Here is a 19,600-nt window from a genome sequence, read left to right as displayed (position 1 = left end):
GTCATCGGCAAACTTGCTGAGGGCGCACTCAATCCCACTGTCCATGTCACCGACAAAGATGTTGAACAGGACCGGTCCCAACACCGATCCCTGAGGGACACCACTCGTTACAGGTTTCCAACTGGACATCGAGCCATTTACCACAACTCTTTGTTCTCTGATAAGAGCCAAACACAACAGTAAAACCCTCTTAAATGGGGAGAAGGAGGTAACTGTCTACTTGCTTACTGTTAAAATAATGTGGAAGGAAACAGGTTCAAACAACAAGGCAAGAGGAGGTGGGTCTGCAGCAGCAGCGCTCTCCAAGCTGGGATGGGCATTGGAGACCTAAGAGTTCTCAGGGGAGGTGTGTGATAGAGAAGGAAGGAATGTATTTCAAGGAAGAGAAATACATTCCCATAACAGCACCAAGAAACTATGGCTTAAACTATTCTGAGCCACAAATGGTGACAGACAGAGGGAGCACTTGAGGCAAACAGATACTGTCCTGTTGCTACGAGTTCCTCCCAGCACTGCTGAAAATGAGGCACTGAGCTAGATGGACCTCGGCTCCCACTGCTACTGTGCAGAGATGAAGTACGTGGGTGTGCTGCAACTGGCAGGCATGAAGGTAACAAAGTAGTTAGAAACCTCACTGGCACGGGCAGCATTTACATGGGAGCAGCTCTTCAGAAGGCTCTTCCATAGGGCTACATGAAGCTAGCATGCAAGGGTGAGGCAAGCAGTAGGAAACATGAAGTGAAACTAAGTGTATTTTAGATACGATTGAAGTCTCTGGCACCAATGCTTCTTCTGCAGTACTGGTGATGGAATGACCACATCATCCACAGGACTAATTTAGATTTTATTCTGGTATTTCTCAAATATAAAAAGTCAAAATTCTTACATCAATCTTTAAAGAAAATCCATGCAAGCAGGTCAAAATGTTTACAACTCAGTTTGTCCCCCCCCTCCCCCCACCCCTTCCCTTCTCACTTCACAAACCATGGTGGTAGGTAAAACAAGTGGTGTCTTCTCAGGGTTTTTTCACAGCACACTGTTAACAGACCAACGCTAGCCTAAGTCAGGGGTGCAGTAAGCACCAAAGTAAGGTTTTGCACTTTAACAGCCTCTCTGCAATTCCTCAGCATCTCCTGCGGTGGTTAAAACCACCACACAATGTTAAACTTTAAGGCTCTTTCTGTTTGATACCACTATAATCTAACTCCTGATAATCTCGAAACCTCACATCAGGAAAAGGAGCAGTACAGACCAGGCTTCTTGAGAACTGCAGCTGATGACCCATCTCTTCCCTTTCTCTTGGGGAGAACCAAATCTGAACCCATTGTACATGATTTCTGGCATGAGAAAAATCCCAAATCTGCTCTGTATGAAATAGGTTTGGCCCATCTGAAGAGAGATGCACGTAAAACCAAAATGTTGCTACAGTTAAACTAGTAGGCAGTAGAAATAACTTTAGACTTCCTCTGCTGGTTTCTACAGACCCTTTTGGTTGACGTTGATTAGGGCTGAAGCTGTACCGCTGCCAGGTTACTACAGTTGTTCCCTGTAGCATGACTGAAGTGTTTTCAATTTACCTTTTCAATTCACACAACATTTCTCTTTGAAAGGGAGTAGAAGTCAAACTAAGCAATAGAGCTTCATTCTGAAGGTTGCATAGAGACTGAAGAGATTTATACAACAAATGCTGTTAAAAAAGAAAGATGTCTGGCACTATTGAACAGCCCAAATGTGTGTGACCAAAAAATAACCAAAATATTTATAGGCAATCAACTCTGAGTTTGTTAGCAACAGCAATACTGTACATTTTTACATTATTATCAAATACATAATTCAAGAGTTACAAAATAAGATCATGCATTACCGCTAAATCTCATACAAGCTTGGACTGGTTTCATTCCAAGAATCTGAAATGGAGACAGAAGCATTTTTTTTTTTTAAATAAGAACTCAAACTCTGGATTCTTGTTTTAGCTGTCACAGATTCTATATAATCTTGTTACAAGAAAGCCTGTACAAGTTTGCTCAATTTAAAGTGTTAAAATGACTACTGAACAAAAAAGTGAGCAAAGTGATCAAAACGGGAGCTAAATGATTCACTCTTTTGAAGGCAGCTTCAGAGCCGGAGGTACCCTTACACACTGGGGGTATGATTTTAACAACAATTAGATGTTCTTCAATGTGCTCAACTCCACCTTCTTCTGTTTCACCTGGCAAAACACTGCTTTGATCAACCATTTCATTTAAAAGAAGTGAGCTGAGCACATGGTGCCCCAGTCTGGATGAGGTTCAGTGTAAGGTACACATGTGCTTGTGTCCACTACTGAAATGTCAGCGCTCCTTCCCCACCTCACCGCCAAGAGGGTGGATAAGCTGTTGGCAATACTTCCACGCTGAGGTGCACCTGAACAGAGCTGTGTGTTCTCTCCAGTGCTGGAAGTGACCTGGAAAAGGAGCTACAGCGATGGAAAGCAGCACCTTATGTGACATTTCAGAGGGCTTCAGCTTTGTGGCTTATGCCTCTTGTCAGTAGTATTTATGCCTCTTCAAAGAGAGCAGCATCAAGAGATCAGATCATCTGTCTCCCTGGTTTCACTGCATTTACATATGGCACAAGATCGGTTTTCTAAGGAGTAACTTGTGGCAACAACATTTTTTTTTTTTCCTAAAAAAGTGTAACAGCACAAAAAAATTCATAGCAGCATTTTACACAATTTGTGTTAAAAAAGTAGAAGTTAACCATTTGTGTATTGAGTAACAAAAGGTTTAAATTACATTTATTTTCCATTTTACACTCACTATTTACTAGTTGGACTATTTACAAAGGTTCAAATGTTGTGTAAGAGTATGAGTTTTACCCAGAATAAAGTTCACATGTGAGGTAATGGTCTACCTCAACGTCTGTTTTGGCTGGCTATAGAGGAGGTACAGTTAGGTTTAGATCCTAGAAAAATTCAGAGTTAGGATGTTCATATGAATTAGATTGTGTTCTTATAGAAGAAACCACACACACACACATACACAGAGAGAGTAATCCTATGGTAAAAACATTAAGACCAACAGTGGATTTACTTTTCATCTTTTTGGCTGAAGAAGAGGGGGGGAAAATAAGTTATCAGCTGTACCTCACTTATGCCAACTGACTTTTCTATCAAGAGGCCAGCTTTTAATTCAAGAAGCTAAAGCAAGTGATGTTAAACCAGTAAAAAGTATTTAAGAACTGACTCAAATTTGGGATTTTCAGCACATTTGCCAATTAAGACAAAGGAATATTATTTCTGCACTAGTCTATCAACCCACCTGTCTCCAAGCCCAGGAGGTACCACTGCTAGCTTGGGCAAGGCACCTCCACACACGCTTGCTAACAGACCTTAACCTTACCTCTGTAACATAAGGGTTATGTCCCTTGGGCAAGTCTTACTTCCCCCTAATCATTTTTAAATGGCAACCGACTGCAGGAACACCATGTAAGATGCTTCTCACTGAAGATTAGGAGTTTCTGGAACCTGCAGTGTCATTATACCATGAACAAAATGTGTATCAAAATGCTAAAAGGAAAAAAAATGGGGAAGAGGGATCTACAATGCTTCTCATTTAAGCCTTCTGACAGTTCATCAGCCGACCAAGTGATGAAACAGAAGTGCAGTGGATAGTTTTGGTAGTTGCAAGACAAAGTTACTGTTCTTGCTCTAGTTATACATTACATGAAGATTGCATAGGACAAGGCAACCTTTTGGATAACTGAGGCAAGCAGTGCTTAGTGTCGGTATCCTTTGCTCTCAGCAGGCTCAATGTGATTTAGTGCTTTATTGTCTCCCTTACGCATCTCTGCCTCCAACACACCCATTTCCACAACTACGGCCACCTTAAGATCTTAGCTCTTCATCCATGGATACCAAATCAGAGTTTAGCATACGACTATTTGCTCAAGCTTTTTTGTAAGCAAGTACTCTTGCTTAGAACTACTGACTAAAACTGACAAGTCTTAAATAAGCTGAACACCACTGAGATGCACATTTTATTTTAGCAGATATGGAAATTTATATACTCAAGTTTCTTTAAAAAAAAAAAAAAAAAAAAAAAAGGAAAAAGGCCTATTAAGGCATCTTAAAAAAAAAAAGAATAAATCCTTGTATGGCTTTGGTTTGCTGAGATACTATTTTACATTGTTAAAGAGGAAAACCATGTTCAAATAAATTTGACATTATGACACATTCACATATTTCACTTAGAACTGACAGTTATACAGATGCCTACATGTGATCACAGATGTCTCCCTTTGTGATGACATGAATGAAAAGGTAATCCAAATGTTTATCTCACAGTAGAGGGCAACCCAGAAGTCTGTGCAGAAGTGACATATAAGGAGTTATTATCTGGAAGAGGGGTAACCACAGAGTTTCCATTAGTGGGTGAACAGCTCAGTTTCAGTTTTTCCAAGTATTCTGCATGAACAGGCTTGTGACACTGAAGGACCTTGATGGCATCTTCTACTTTAAACCATTCTCTTTTCCTTCCTGAATGAGTATAATCCACAAGGAAAAACAGAGTTACAAATCTAACAGCACCATTTGTTGCTATCTGATTATTCACTTTCTCTCATTTCTCCTACTTCAGAAGTTCAAGTTGTCAGGCAAAACGTAAGAGTGAAAAGACCTTGAAGGAACACAAGCGATTCACTCAAGCTTACTGAAATGCAGTTAATAATAAAGCCTTTCAGATAACTCTTCTGAAGCAGATACTGGGCAGAAGCTCATATGACTGTTCATATGCTCCAAAAGCTACACCCAAGTCCCTACAGAAAATGATATTATTATTTACATGACTTATTACTGCCCTCCCACATTGCCATGCCTAGCAGAAAACCCATTTGAAGAATGAACATGGATGCATGAAATTACAGAAGAAGAATTGCTTGGTCTGACATAGAAAGCAGAGTTCTAGAATCAAAACATACCCATGTTTGCAGCTACTCAGGTTAGCCATACATTTTAAAAGTAACATACCTTATGCCAGAGGTATTTAGGTAAGTTGTAGGACTATCTTACTATGATAAGGCTTAAGACCATCCTTCTTATACAAGTCATTCCCCTAAAATTAGAGGCCTCTGAAAACACTTATAAACAAGGTGAAGGACAGTATTTTTGAAAGTGGGATTAACTATTTTTCATTTGATTTTGCAATGTTTATGGGTACTGTGCTTGATATTAAGACACCTATAACCCGCTTGTTTGAGACAAGGTATGTGGCCCCACCAGGGCCATTCATCCGCTGCCAGCAGTGCTCCCCAGAAGGAAGCCAGCAGTAGCCCCAGTGCTGGATGCTCCCCTCTACCCCACAGCTTAGCACTAAGCAGGAACAGACCAGAACTCACAGGCCCAGTACAGTTCCAGGTACAAGTGCCCCTCAAAACAATTCCACTCCTGCCAATATTGATCCTTTTCAATACTGGACCACTGATCAGTGTTTCTGTACAGGGAACCTGACATGCAATTAAAAGGGTGCACTCCCCACAACTTGACAGCATCGTAACCAAACCATTCTCTCTCCACCTAAAAAACTGAGCAGTTTTGAAGCTACCCTTATAGTTAGATGACAGTCACTGACAGATCAATGGTGCTAGGTTTATGAATGTAAACACTCCTGAAGCACCACCTCCTGAAAAGGTCAAAGCATAACCAGTCAAGGTAGTATGTAATTTTTTTTACACCAATTCTTGGTTAACTAAAACTTCAGCTGGACCAATACACTGAATGAACTAAGCTTCCAGTTAATTTTACCTTCAACATGGAAGAGCCATTCTGATTAACATCAGAAAGGATGTTAATCTAACTGAACTGCATGACAGTGATATCTGTATGACATAAATATACATATGTGTATGAACAGATACCTCAGGGTCAGCACTATCACTGCTGAAAAATTAGGCTAAAGTGAAAGTAAATACTAGTGATTTCCCCCTCTGCCCCAAGGACTCAGGGGAAAAAAAACCTCACCAAAACTTTCCAAAGATTTGTCTTTCATTTTTCCAAAGACATTTTCAAAACCACTCTGGAGTATCAGGCAGCAAAATATTTTACTTTATAAGGAAAAAATAATTGGTCAGTATAATATTGGGCCTTTAAAAAATAATTAAGGGCTGTATCAGCAACTAATAAGGAAGTTTATTCCATCATAATATCTAGAATACCCTAATTAATACAAGAGTAACACTATGTTGGAAGCAATCCTAGCTATGGAAGAACAGCATCACGATTTGCAGTAATTTCAGTTTATAGAACAGAATTAGTATTCCCCCAGAAGGATATTACTTCAGAAAATGAAAAATTAAGTCTGCTTAATATATTTGAAGCATATCACATGAGGACAGAGAATCGGTTTACCTATATTAACTGAATCCTCCCAGTCTTCCAGTATTTCCGTCACAGTAAGAACATAAACGTATGTCCTATGCTTCCGATCCTGGTTCTGCTTGAATGTTAGAAGTAGATGTTTTAATTCTCAGCAAAAAAAATAACTTTCAGACTTACCACAACTGTAACATCAGCAATTACTCACCTCTGAAGGATACTTGCCAGTGAAACCTGATTTTTATTTTCACTAGATAAACATCTGTACTGAGTAGGCCCAAAAGGAAGGGAAACCCAAAGTTTTATGTGAAACAGCTATTTTATTTTACTAGTCTAACCACCACCCAAAACCCAACAAACCTAAACCAGCCCAAGCAAATTTGAAGATTGTGAAGTTGGGACCAAACCATGTTCTTGGTCATCCAGTTTAATATTAGCATTGTCCACTAGTACTGCCCATTACTTATCTTTTACGTATGTTGTATGTTACCACAGTAGAGTGCATTTGCTAAAACAGTTTCCACAACTCATGTTCCTAGATGACAGGTTATGAAAAAGCCTTTGCAGGATGGAACCGCTGCATCACATGGCTAGATCATCTACGCAGTGCTGGCTATAAGGTTTCACTCAGCAAGCAAGGCAAATTGAATAGCCTATGTTTGCAATCATGACAAATGCCCAAATCATTACCATCTGTTCACTTGTCAGGTTTGCCACATTCACAGCACTAACCAACTATTTAGAAAGCACACTGTTTTGAGAAAGGCAAGTAAAAATAGAGGTACTGACAGAAGCGGCCTGCTCAGGGCAGGGTCGCTGTGCCACAGCCAGCCCACTCGAGGTCTGCATAGACATTAGTCCCTGCTCCAAAGCAGGCTAGTGGTGCACTGTGAAAGGTGCAACCCGACTAACCAAACCACACTGCCCCTTGGAAAAGGGCTGAGCTCCTAGAAAACCCAGGACCATCTACAATTACAACTATATTAAGAACCAAGAGATGTTATGCCCTAGCTCCCCTTACAAACGGTTTTATCCTTGTGCCAATAACCATTCCTACTTAACTCTGTTTCACTACATTTAATATAGTTTTAAACTGTCCGGTACAAGCTTAATATAGTTGTAAACTGGTGCTCTTTACTAGGAAATAAAAATACTCCAAGACAGTTCTTTGTCTGTGTCACTATTAAATGGAATAAATACATCTATAACATGTATCCTTTCTGGTTGTAGTTCTAGAGTATGAGGACTCAGCAGCAATATGATTTCCATCTTTCTCTTAGTTCCATTCCCAGGTCACAACATGTGGCCCCTTCAATGGTACTAACAACTGTTTATGGGGCAGTGTTGTGAAACTGAAGTACGGCCTTGATTTAAGTAAGAAGTAACCTAGAAAAATGCCACTCAGATTTTTCTCTCCTCTGGTCTAGACAGTGGCAGATGGCTTCAGAACAAACAGCTGAATTACCAAAGAATCATCACTCCTCACAGCCTGTTTTAAGGCAACAAGATGATAGGTATCCTGTCTTATTTTGGTCTGAGCTGGGAAATACAGAATACTTCTGCAGACTAACCAGCAGAGTTAAAACAGACACAGAGTTAAACAAACTAACCAGCAGAGTTAAAACAGGTCCTAATGTGTAAGACCATCCAGGTGAACTCCTAAACCTAAAACAAATTGGAAAAAGGGCAAGTGCTACTAACTACAAACAGGAACTGCTCTAATTTTGTCATGGTCTCCATACTTCACAATGGGAACACCTTTAGCAGAGTGTTGGCTAGTCATACATGACTAAGTCATGTTTCACACAGGAAATCCCTATTGGAAATACACTGCCTCTGAAAGTTGGTTTTATAATTTCACTGTCAAGATTCGTACCTAACTATTGGACTAGCTAACGGACTTTCGCCCATCACACAGTACAACATAATTGATCTTAAGACTCATACCTACATTTCTACCATCTACTCCTGACTAGAACCTGATCAGAAGGTGGCAACACCAACACTGAAAAAGAATTATATCTAACACACATCCTCATGCTGTCAGTAGTTCAGCACCTGATGTTTACACTACAGAATACAAGTTTTGAAGTACACAGTATTGCTAAAGGTTAGATTTATCTATTACCAAAGCCTTAGCTTTTTTAGTGAATCAAAGCCATAATGACATACTTCATATACAGATCCATCAATTTAGGTGTGTGAAAGCTGACAAGTTACTTCAGCAAAATATAATCAGAGAGGAAAAGTCAAAATAGCACACATACCCCCAAAAGGAACGTGTGCTATTTCAGACATCCTACACCTATCAATGTTGGTTTCATTTTTTTTTAAAGCTTCTAGAAGTTGTCTCAGTACGAATTTAATCTTTCCAGGAAAGCTCAAAGTACTTTGAAATCTTCCTATTCAAATCTTCACACATCACATAACAGCTACAGGAAATCAGCTGTCTAATGTAGTGTTTCCAGCAGCATGGCAAAATTATAAGCAGGTAATACTTAAGAACATGTCGTTTATCTATGCTCACAAAAAAAACCCTCCAAAAAACCTAAAACATTGTTTTTAACAGGTAAAAGAAATAGCTCACCTCAAATATCCCAAGCAGTCTGCCCAGCTTTCCCTTCACTCCAGCCTACAAAGCAAAGAGGAAAAAGTGTTAACATGTGCTTTTTCATTTCAAAACCTAAAATATCAGTTCCAACCTCCTACATCAGCATACTCCTCCTTGTCAGGGTTATTTAACCTAAGTTTTAATTAGACAGTGCACACTGCTTCTGGAGTTTCATGTTTTAGAGTACTTAAGAGTATTAGAGCACAAAAGCTTGTCCTAATGAGTGGACCAAAGAATGCAAAAATCTTTAAAGTTTTCCAACCAGACCAAAATATTGTTTTACTTACCATGTGCTTTGTGTACTGTATTTTATTAGAGATAAATGACACCCAATACTGAAATAATCCAGGGAAGTAGATAGGATGAGAATTTAAAGTAGTATAATGATAAATCTAGAGAAGGAATCATTAAAACCCCATTGCTATTTTACACAGAAACTTAAGCCCAGGTCTTCAAAATACAGTAACAAATTAAACTGTAGGCTACTGGGTGGATCTTGCAGCATAATGACTTTATCTACCCTCGTTTTCATACAAAAGTGTATGCTTTTGGCATGTAAGTTTAAACCCACATTTTCATCCCCAATTCTCTACCAACAGTTTGAATTATTTTTCTAGTTAGTAACATTACATAAGGCTTTAAATTCAGTGTTCTACACCAACTTTTTAAAACAATCCCTATGCGCATCAGCCTGTGCTTAGAGATTTTTATCAGCACAGTAAAGGTGGTTGTTATATTTTACTAAGACTCTAGGGTTCCCCCCCCCCCCAGTAATATATAATGCCTGTTGCAACAGAAATAGTTTTGGTTCATCCACTTATTCTAAACAAAGCTCAGTCCATATGCCTGAGACATAAAAGCATATATATAGTCTATTGGTAGACAAAGCCATATTTAGATTTTATTTGCCCCGTTGTATAACCGATATTTAAAATAGGGCTTAGCACTAAGATGACATCTTCTACCCTTCAGTCTTTGTTTCCAGCATTAACCAAAGAAAAAGTTACTGATGTCTTTATATGAAGGACCATATGGACCAATTACATTTTAATGAATAATTCTGACAGACAACTGGGCAGGCTTTAGCAATAACTCTAATCAAGATCTTACAAGTGAATTCTTTCTGTGTCTTTTTAAAGAAAGCAGATGGCTGGTGTTATTTATTAAGCAGTTTTGATGAAGGAAGTCTTATCACAGCCCATGCAACTGAGTAAGCACTTTGCTTAGCCGGAACAAGAGCTAGACCTAAAGTTACTGCAAAACTACATAAAATATTCTCCTGGTTGTTTGCTGTGATGACAGAGATACCTGTCAGAGCTCATGAAGCTGGAACACATAACTGGACCTGCTGGGTAAGTGATTTGGCAGTGCATTAATTATCAAAGTGGCAGATCTTTATTTTGGTCTGAAAAGGTCAGCTATGCCACAACAGGCACTCAATAAAGATATGGCTTAACAGCATGACAGAGCCCAGTACAGGCTCTGCAGGTTTCTCAAACCTTATGATAAGCTTTTCCAAGTACCAAGTAATTGCTCTAAAGGGGATGGTGCTACACCAGAGGAAGGGAAAAAGATATTACTTCCCCCCAACCCAAAAAACTTTCAAGATTTTGTAACTTTTGGCAGTCCTAGACAATGCCTTACTTACATTACAAAGAGATCTTAAAGGCAGGTCTATGGGCAACAGGACAGTTGAAGGACAAAATCTCACCATCAATAGATGCAGGAGGGCTTCTCTGAACTGCTAAGTGGGAGTCTGGCATTTAACTGATATCCAACACATGGCACGAACACCACAACCAGGTATGTTTAGCAATACTGAATAGCTTTCATAGGAAAGTTTTAACTCACTGGTACTCCACAGTCACAATGTGACTTTATCATTGATGTTGTCCTAAGTGGAATTTACTTTAAAGCATCTCTATTTTCTCTCCAAGCAAATCAGTGGTTTAAACAAATACTCTTAGCTGAGTAATTCTGAATGAAACAATCTGAAGCACTCCCTTCATTACATTGCGTAAAAATTCCTCCATGCTTATAATGAAGCTTTTGTGCACCAGATGTTGCTATGTAAATGTGATTACTATCTCTGACTACTTGTTACTCTCTAGGCAAAGATATGCGCTTCCAAAATGTAGCATCATTCCTGCAGAGTAGCGTCTTTTGAAAACTACTATACCCCAAAAGCATAAACCGGTGGTAATTAGTCTCATGATTTTTCTCTGAAAGTAATATATTCAACTGAATCATCTTCACATTTTAAAAAGTACCATCAACTTGACAGTGATTTTTTCAAGTGCTAACAAAAGTATTTCCTCCAAGTTCTTATATTAATCTTCCTTCAAAATTTGTCAAAATTAAGTGCTAGAGGACCAAGAAATCCTTTGGCTTTTTCCCTAGAAATTCAAATTTCTAGGGAAATTGTTCCCACTTTCCCAGTTGTAAGCTTTTATATACATTCAGTACACTGATTACGTTCTGGACTTAGAATCATTTTGTCTTTAATAGCTTTCTTCCTTTGACCTTTACGTACCCATGGCTGTTAAAATATGGTTCTTTAAACAGAATCCTATAGGCTACCACAAGTGTGTAAGTCTAAACTATGGAGAAAAGCCTGAAAAACCCCAGCATTTCTTTTGACATACAAGCTGATGAATTAAGAGCTACACCTCCCAGAATTATTCCTCAAGGAAATCTATAAGTACTGTGGAAATAAGATCTCAAATCTGAATTTATGCATATATTTCAGTACTAGTCTAAACCCAAAAGAGGGAAAACCGTCCACCGCATCCCATTCTGACCCGGAGGTCATTCACTGTTGGCAGCTCTAGGTGTACTGCAGTCTCAGATGTGCAGTCACACTTGCGTTTTACTTCCTGTAGATGGAGCAAGAGTCATGCTGCAGTTTAATTTTTAGGCTAACAGTCTATCAGGGCAGAAAGTTGCTTAAAATCTGAAAGATTTGTGTTTATTTTTAACTGTGGAATCTGTTGGATAGTACTTTAATGGCTACGCTTCTGAAGGCACACTGCAAGACTATTCCTGCCCTTGCCTGCAAAGTCTTCTAAGCCCCAAAGAGTTTCACTATACCTGCCACAATCTTTCAGCTGAAATGGTGTTTCCTTTACTTTTTCAAGTATCTACCTAGGCCTAGGCTGTAACACCCCTATCATTTTTCAAATAGTAGGTGCTTACTGGAGCAGATTCCTCTATTTCCTGTGAGAGGTCTTACATAATATTACTGCCATTTTCACTGTTGCAGTGGATTAACCTTCAGGATCAGCCTCTTCTCAGAAGCTGTGTTTATGCAAGTCTGGGAGGAACTGCATATTTTTTGGTAGGCATTTCAGTACTAATAAGTTCAAAGCAAGAGTCTCAGGTTTTTTGTGAGATGGAGGAAGAAAAGGGAGTGGGAGGGTGCTCCTTCCATTTAAGAGGCTGGACATCATCAGCTTGCCACCCTTATTATTTGTATCATATTTCTCTTTGAACACCACATGTACAAACAACTCCTATTTCCATCTTTCGCACTATGCAATTAAAGACTAAGCTTCAAATTCATTAACAGAGCAGCTCCTCATTTAGATGAGGTTTAATAATTTTCTGGGATTGCTTTATACTGTAACTTCATATTGGGATTCAACTTTCAGGTTTGCAAAAAACTTACTGTACGTAAGGAGCTTGACAGGTTATCTGAATTGCTGTAACCTGTGAAATGGCAGACAAATTCTCATAAAACATACTAAACATTTAGAGGAAGCTAAAAACCCGAATCACTAGCTAAAAGTTATATTGTGGAGTCACACACAGGCAAACTATGAAAGCAATTGCAGTGCATATAGATCTGCCTACAAAGATGTTTGCTTGGGTTTAAAACACAGACTTTAAATACACTACTGTTGGTGGGAAAGTGAGGGATATTTAGAGCCAGAGGGCTACATATTGTAAGCTATTAGCACTCCTACCATTAAGAACTGCCATTGTAACTCCCACTATCAATACTTTCATTTTAATTGACTAATATAAACCAACACTTAGTTTGTGCATGACCCAATACTGAGGAAACACAGTTCAAACCAGTGCCACTGTGTGCCTCCTTTGAAGTTTATTCATTCACAAAACTCTTAACAGTTCACTGTACTGTAACCAGCTTGCCAGGTGACACTGACCTTAGTTTAAAAATAGAAAGGACATCCATCTCTAGAAAGGTTAGTATGAATTTCCATGACCCAAGTCAAAACCCTGAATACCACTCTGGCTTTTCTTTAAAAGTGGTGCTTTGCAATCTTGTGGCAGCGCACAAGATTCAGCCTGTAGCTTAAGAATATTTTACTTTAAGGCATAAGCTTTTAATGCTCATCAGCTACACAAGCTATCAAACCCTAGAAACTCTGCAGCTGCACAAGTGCCACCAAATGACTTTTCCTTATTAAAGCCCCTAGCCTTTGGCAACTCTATGCATTTGCAAGCACAGCTCAGAACTGAACATGGCTGGCAGTTTGTGTCTTACACCAGAACATCATTAAAAAAAAAATACCCAAAAAGCACAGCCACTGTAGTATAAGTGAACAAAAATTGGTTTAACTTCTGAGCAAAATGCCCCTGTGCTAGCAGCACCCAAGAGCTGTGTTTGCTGGGTTCTTGTCTACCTTTAGAAAGTTTCTTTCTCTTGTGGTGTATAAACGCTGATGATGTTGGCATTTTGAGTCATTTACATCATGCAGCTTTTCTATCATGAAACCTCTTTCTGAAATTTTTATGCCAACACATATATTCTAAGCAGCTACAGAACAGCTTAACATACAACACACTGAAAGGTATTAAAAGCATTTGCCTAAACCACATGTTTACATGTAGCTGATTTTACAATTCATTTTGTGTGATAACACTTGAATAAAACATGATCAAAAAAAGCTCCTTGTACAAGTGAAGGAGGCTGACCTCTGTCTTCAGGATTCAAAACAACCTAGGGTGGCTGAATAACACAGTTTTTGACCAGGACCACCATGATGTGTGAGGAAGCCTTGTTTTGCCCTGAGAAAAAAAGATGAGGGCAAGAACAAAACTGAGCCATGGAAGAACTGCTTCACATCATAACAGTAGGTACTCACTCCTATTTTGCTTTTTCTGATTTGCCTTTTTTTTTGCCTGCTGATGTGAAAGCATACCCAAAAGGAAAAATATCATTCAGAACTAACTAACATTTTGGTGTCTGTATGAACTAGAGAAGTTCACAGTATCTGGGCATCATGTGCACTCCGATTGGGCTTTTACATTCACAGAGAAACTTGTACTAAATTTATACTATGTGATGTATGATCCTGTAATATTTTGTCCTGATTCCTTAGCTTAACCTTCTCCAACACTCATGGCCCATGCACTGCACCACTGCAGATATCCGAAAGCAGAGCTCCAGCAAAGCCAGGACTTGCTAGTGTTCCTCAGGATACTCTCAGGGAAGGACCATGTGTAGTAGAAAACTAGTTATCAGCCCCTGGGTCACAACTCTCACCGGTATACTGCTCTGCCATGAAGTCAGTCAGAGCTTTGTGTGTAGCACTGCATTCCCTACAAGCTGAGAAGCTAGAACACTCGGGCAACTTCCAGTAGACAAACACCCACAGCAGCTTTCGTGACATACTAACTGCAGATAGCTCCCTTCAAGATCATCCATTCTTCACCATGAAAGAAAAAAACCCAGCCAAACATACAACTACAGTTCAGTCAGCTCTGGTTTGACATGGAGATGAGATTTTACAATCCCTCATCTTGGGCTGTGCCTTAGGTCAGACCAACAATTAGAACTACCAGTGTTCACAAGAACACCAAGCCAATGATTCTGTGCTTTTTAATCCCACCCATCAACAAGTGACAATGAGAAATACCAGGACTTTCCCCAGAGGTGCTACTATCACCTAGAAGCCTAAATCTCTGCTGACTCATTCCTAGAAACCCGTATCTTTGCTCCTTAGACTGCCTTGTGGCTGCCTCCTTTACTTTTACAAATACACAAGCACTTATTTGAGTATGTCTTGCGCAGCTTGAAATTGGCTCCTCCAGCAAAACTGGATAGTCAGAAAGCCTGGAATAACATTGTATCAGTGAGGCTTATTTATACTTAAACCTTGCTGCATGAAGGCTGCCAAGAGCATTGAATACTGAACTAATCCATTCCCCATGTAAGAGGGGAGGAGGGTTACAAACACAGTTCACAGAAGATCTGATTTTGACACCAAATAGCAAGGCAGCATTTGGTACAAGTTGATCTATATCAAGTTCCAAGCCTCTACAACCCAGCAGAACTAGTCTTACGGTTAAGCAAGCTAAACTACCAGATAGCATAGCTAATAAAAAAAACATTATACATACTAATTAGCAACAATATTCATGGGTTTTGTGAATAGTAGTGGTCAAACCGGGACAAGAAAACTGTTTAAGGCTAGCAGAAATCCTGTAGTTCACTCACTTGCCAGGATGCATTCACTCCCTTCAAAATCTTATAGCTTCTGTTTAAGAAGTATGATATAATGCATTAAGAGTTAACCAGTGGTTACTTCAGCATTGCATAATTTCTAGCTAAATCAAGTAACTGATTTTTCTTGAAGTTTTGTTTGGCTTACAGTCCTGGCTGTTAGATATTGAAGTAACATTTAACAATTTGCCTAGGAAAAATAAATAGCACGTTAAACCCCAAAATTCTGAATTTGAAATTTAAGTGCTATATTAGAGTGGAAAACTGCATTAATTCATCAAGACTTAAAGCTTTGTTTTGCCTACGGGTAAGGGCACAGACAGAAAGGCAGACTATACCTATAGTGCTTTCTTGACAGATAAACAGCCTTAAATACACTTAACAAGGCCTTTTTATTGTTGAATTCGCAACTGCTTAGATAGATCAGTTTCAAATCCATTTAGTTTGGAATCTTCTCCAAGGTCTGTTTATTTCTCTTTCTTATGTAGCTACACATTAATGGTTAGTTCACCTTCAGTCTGTTCCAGAAGAGCTGCGAGTCAAACGTTTTCTGCACAAACACAGAAATGCTACACTACTATAATATGTCATTTGGCACGAAATCACAGTTCCACTTCCAGTAAGTGTTTATAAAAGCAGACAGAAATTTAGCTATGAAATGAAAGCGTGCTGGGAAGCAAGCTAATTAGTGCACACCTCACAACATTATACCCCAATTCTGACACACAACTGCAGCTCTTTGAATTTCAAAACCATAGAAGTCTCAGTCAAACCCTGGACAAAGGAGGCAGAATTCTCTCTTTCATCTCGTTCCTGTATGAAGATAGCAGCAGCAAGAAGCTGGATTTTGTTTTGTTACCTCTTCATACACCTCTCTGACGGCTGCTCCCCCTGGTTCTTCTTCTGGTTCCATTCCTCCACCTGGTACAATCCACTGATCTGGGTATCGGCTACTGCTTACCAACAGCACCTATAAATATTTGCAAATGACTGTTAAATATAGCTCACAAGTCAGGAATATTGGTACTATCTATTTTTTCAGCAACTCACTTATTCACCTAGCCAGATGGATTATAGACTTTGGAAATTAAACCAAATAGGCAACCAGGAGTTGCAAGAACTGGAAAAAAAGTGAAATTATTAAACCCCAGTCTTTTAAATACAGTTAAGTCAAGACAATGTCATTGTACTCTCCTTACACAAACACTTTCATCAGATGCTTAGACACTGTGAAAAATACACAATACAGTATGCCCAGGAATGAAGATGTAACAGAAACCTAATAGCATTATTCTCCAATACTGAGTAAGTCTTGGGGTCATACAGACAGTAAAGCATGAAAATTAAGACGCTTTCATCACACAGAAGTTAAACAAGCTTCTTCTCAGTTACTGAAGTGTTATGTCAGTATGGCACACTTACAGTATTGCACAACTACATTATAAGGAGAGTTCTTAATTGGCCCTTGTCCAGTTTGGTTTCTTCTAACGTTTCTGTAAGAGGAAAAGTTGCCACACACTGAATTTTGAATTATTTCTAAATTTAATAACTTTTTTTCCCCCAAGACACTTTAGTTTCACTTAATTTGACTCTAATCTGGACGTATCATGGATATATACCAATTTAAAACCCACTGTCTATAGGACCTGTCCATTATAATATTCAGAGCTGAGATGATCTTAGCCTCCAGTCCAACAAACTAGGATGCCTCATATTTGGAGTAATTTGCAGTAGAAGTTGATGAAAATTAGACCTTGATTCAGGACCACATGGAAATAAACGGTTTAACTTGTATTGGAGAGCCATCCTGGTAAGTAAGACATAATTGTTTGTGTAGTAACATGCTTCATGTTCCAGGCAATACTTACATAAGCCCTACTCTGAAGTCAAATGACAACTGTGGGGAGCAAAGGCCAAGGCTCAAATCTTTAATGGCAATTAAAGACTAGCAACAAGAACCTCAGTCTAAAGGTTAAAGTATTGACTGGTGCCAGATGACTGAAGTGACAAGCCTAGTCCTCACCAACTACCTTTACGGTGTTTAAACTCACCCTCTGTTGGATTGAGCAAGAAAACAGTTCCCTTATGAGGGTAACAGAGAAATGCTTATCACTTATACTACGTCCCTTTGGCACTCCTGGAAATGCAGTGTAGGCTCACCAACAGGAACTGGGAGTGTTAATTAAGATGACTGCATACTTTTGTGAATGCAATGAGTGTGCACACTGAGGTGCAACTAGCAGAGCCTTATCTGACAGATGTCTTCTTTATTTGTTGTTTATTTTATTTGCAGTCAAAATTAGCATTACTCTCCACTGCAGGAGAGTAACGCTATTAGGATTAGGATTCTCCACTGTATTCACTTCCTCCAAATTTTTCCTACAACAAATAAGGAACACAGAAGAGCCTTCATTTAGCACAGAATAATCTTTAGCCTCTGATCTAAATATTCACATTTTCAGTGAACTCAAATATTTTTTTCAGCTATGTAAAAACCTAGAAAAAGTCAGCAAAGGCAGTAAGGTTAGACACAAATGCATCTCAACTTGATCTTTGCAGCCAAAGGTTTTAGTTTCCTAGGATCCTTTGACATTAACAGAAAATTAATGCATACCCAGAAGGTACGCAGCTTTACTAGATGTAGATTTAAGGAAAGTTTTTGAAACGTAGGTGGATCTATATCACTACAAAGAACCACCATGTCAGCAGTGCGTAAAGAGCAGTTGTAAAAATCAAGTTACGAATTCACTTGTGGGATCCCAGACATAAGCATTACACATTATTTTCTGCTGATGAAACTAGCACTCACTGCAGTCATGTGGAAGCTAGCAACAATGATGAACAAAAGGATGATTATATTGCATTAAATCATTCCCAGCTTAGCAGAATGGTTTTAATCAGCATTCATCGTTTAGCTAAGGCTAAACAAAAAATTCTTAATTACTACTAAGGGATAAATCAGGTTGCTGGGTCTGGCAGTGTAGCAAAAAGCCAGGAATCTTTTATGCCTCTCTATACATATAGTATAGACTAGTTCTAACCTGATCAATAGTCTATTGAACTGGGTTTGTATATCTATTAGCTTTAAATTACCCTTTTAAAAGCAGAAACAAATAATACACATTAAAATAGATCAGCTCTGGTAGATGGGCTTTACATAAAATAAACTTCCAAGCATTACAGCTTGGAAGCTCATTTTGGCAGCTAACCAAGTCTCCACTAACCCTGGAACTGAAGCATTTTCTTAAGCATCTTTCCCTCTCTGCTTTATTCTCCTGTAATCCCACTGCTTTTACAGGCTGAATGCAAGAGACCACACTAAGGTATATCCTTGAGACTTTCAGATGCACAATTTTTTCCACGCAGTAACATTAAGATTTGAAGCCATGAGGGCAAGAGGCATCCATCACTTGGTATGCTAGCAAAAATGTGCTCACTGGTAATCAATTTCTGCAGGAGCCAAGAGCCAATAGCTAGCAGTTAGCAGACTCTGTGGTACAGCTGAAAAGCACTCCACACAGATTCTTTCAGTTATGGTAGCAAGCAATCTTGCACTCAATTGCAGATGTTTTGGTTTGTTGCATTGCTCTTTATTCCATATAGTGGATGTAGTTTTCAGGTGTTTCCATCTCTAAGTGGCCAAAAGATACATCCCACACCACCTGAATGACTAGGCTGTAAATACAAAGATCACTTAAAAATGAAGACACCAAAAAGCTGTGGTTAGTTGACAGTGCACTCACATGACAAAGAGGTGCAAAATCAACAGCAAAAAGCCAGCAATTCATCTTCCCTTAATACAGGATAATCAAACCAGGAGAAGAGAGATTTAGGTTGCCTGCACACCCAATCTTTTCTGAGGATGTTCACACAGATTAAGTAGTCTACTGAAAAACAAGGCTGCAAAAATCTCATACACCATATTTTCTGGCCTATGCATAGCCAAATTTTACATCATAGCTTCATTAGGCTCAGAACAATGGAAGTACTTTCTATGCAGAGAAATCTGTGTCCTGTATCTTCTGAATGCAGAAAGGAGTGAGATTTGTGTTGCGTTACTTGCTAGTGATTGCTGCCTTTCCCATGTCTCTGAAAAAGCCTTACTCTTGATGACTCCTGTTCAAAAGATTTCCAACATACACAGTAATGGCATCAAATCTGCTTGCCT

General features: G+C 39.0%; 1 protein-coding gene across 2 annotated transcripts in view; it reads right to left on the bottom strand.

The window, feature by feature from the left end:
- Positions 1-825: 825 nt before the first annotated feature.
- NUDT4 (nudix hydrolase 4) overlaps positions 826-19,600 on the bottom strand; it is a 29,239-nt gene continuing 10,464 nt past the window's right edge. The window contains exons 2-5 of one of the 2 annotated variants that reach the window (XM_030480848.1): positions 16,292-16,402; positions 8,937-8,981; positions 6,383-6,470; positions 826-4,516 (exon numbers count right to left, since the gene is read on the bottom strand). In XM_030480848.1, coding sequence (XP_030336708.1) covers positions 4,314-4,516; positions 6,383-6,470; positions 8,937-8,981; positions 16,292-16,402 — 447 coding nt within the window. In that variant the 3' untranslated portion in view covers positions 826-4,313. The remainder of the gene's footprint in view (positions 4,517-6,382; positions 6,471-8,936; positions 8,982-16,291; positions 16,403-19,600) is intronic. The other variant, XM_030480849.1, reaches the window with a different exon arrangement.

This window comes from Strigops habroptila, chromosome 3 (assembly GCF_004027225.2).
Source record: "Strigops habroptila isolate Jane chromosome 3, bStrHab1.2.pri, whole genome shotgun sequence".
Classification (NCBI taxonomy): domain Eukaryota; kingdom Metazoa; phylum Chordata; class Aves; order Psittaciformes; family Psittacidae; genus Strigops; species Strigops habroptila.
This window is presented reverse-complemented; position numbering and strand designations above follow the sequence as displayed.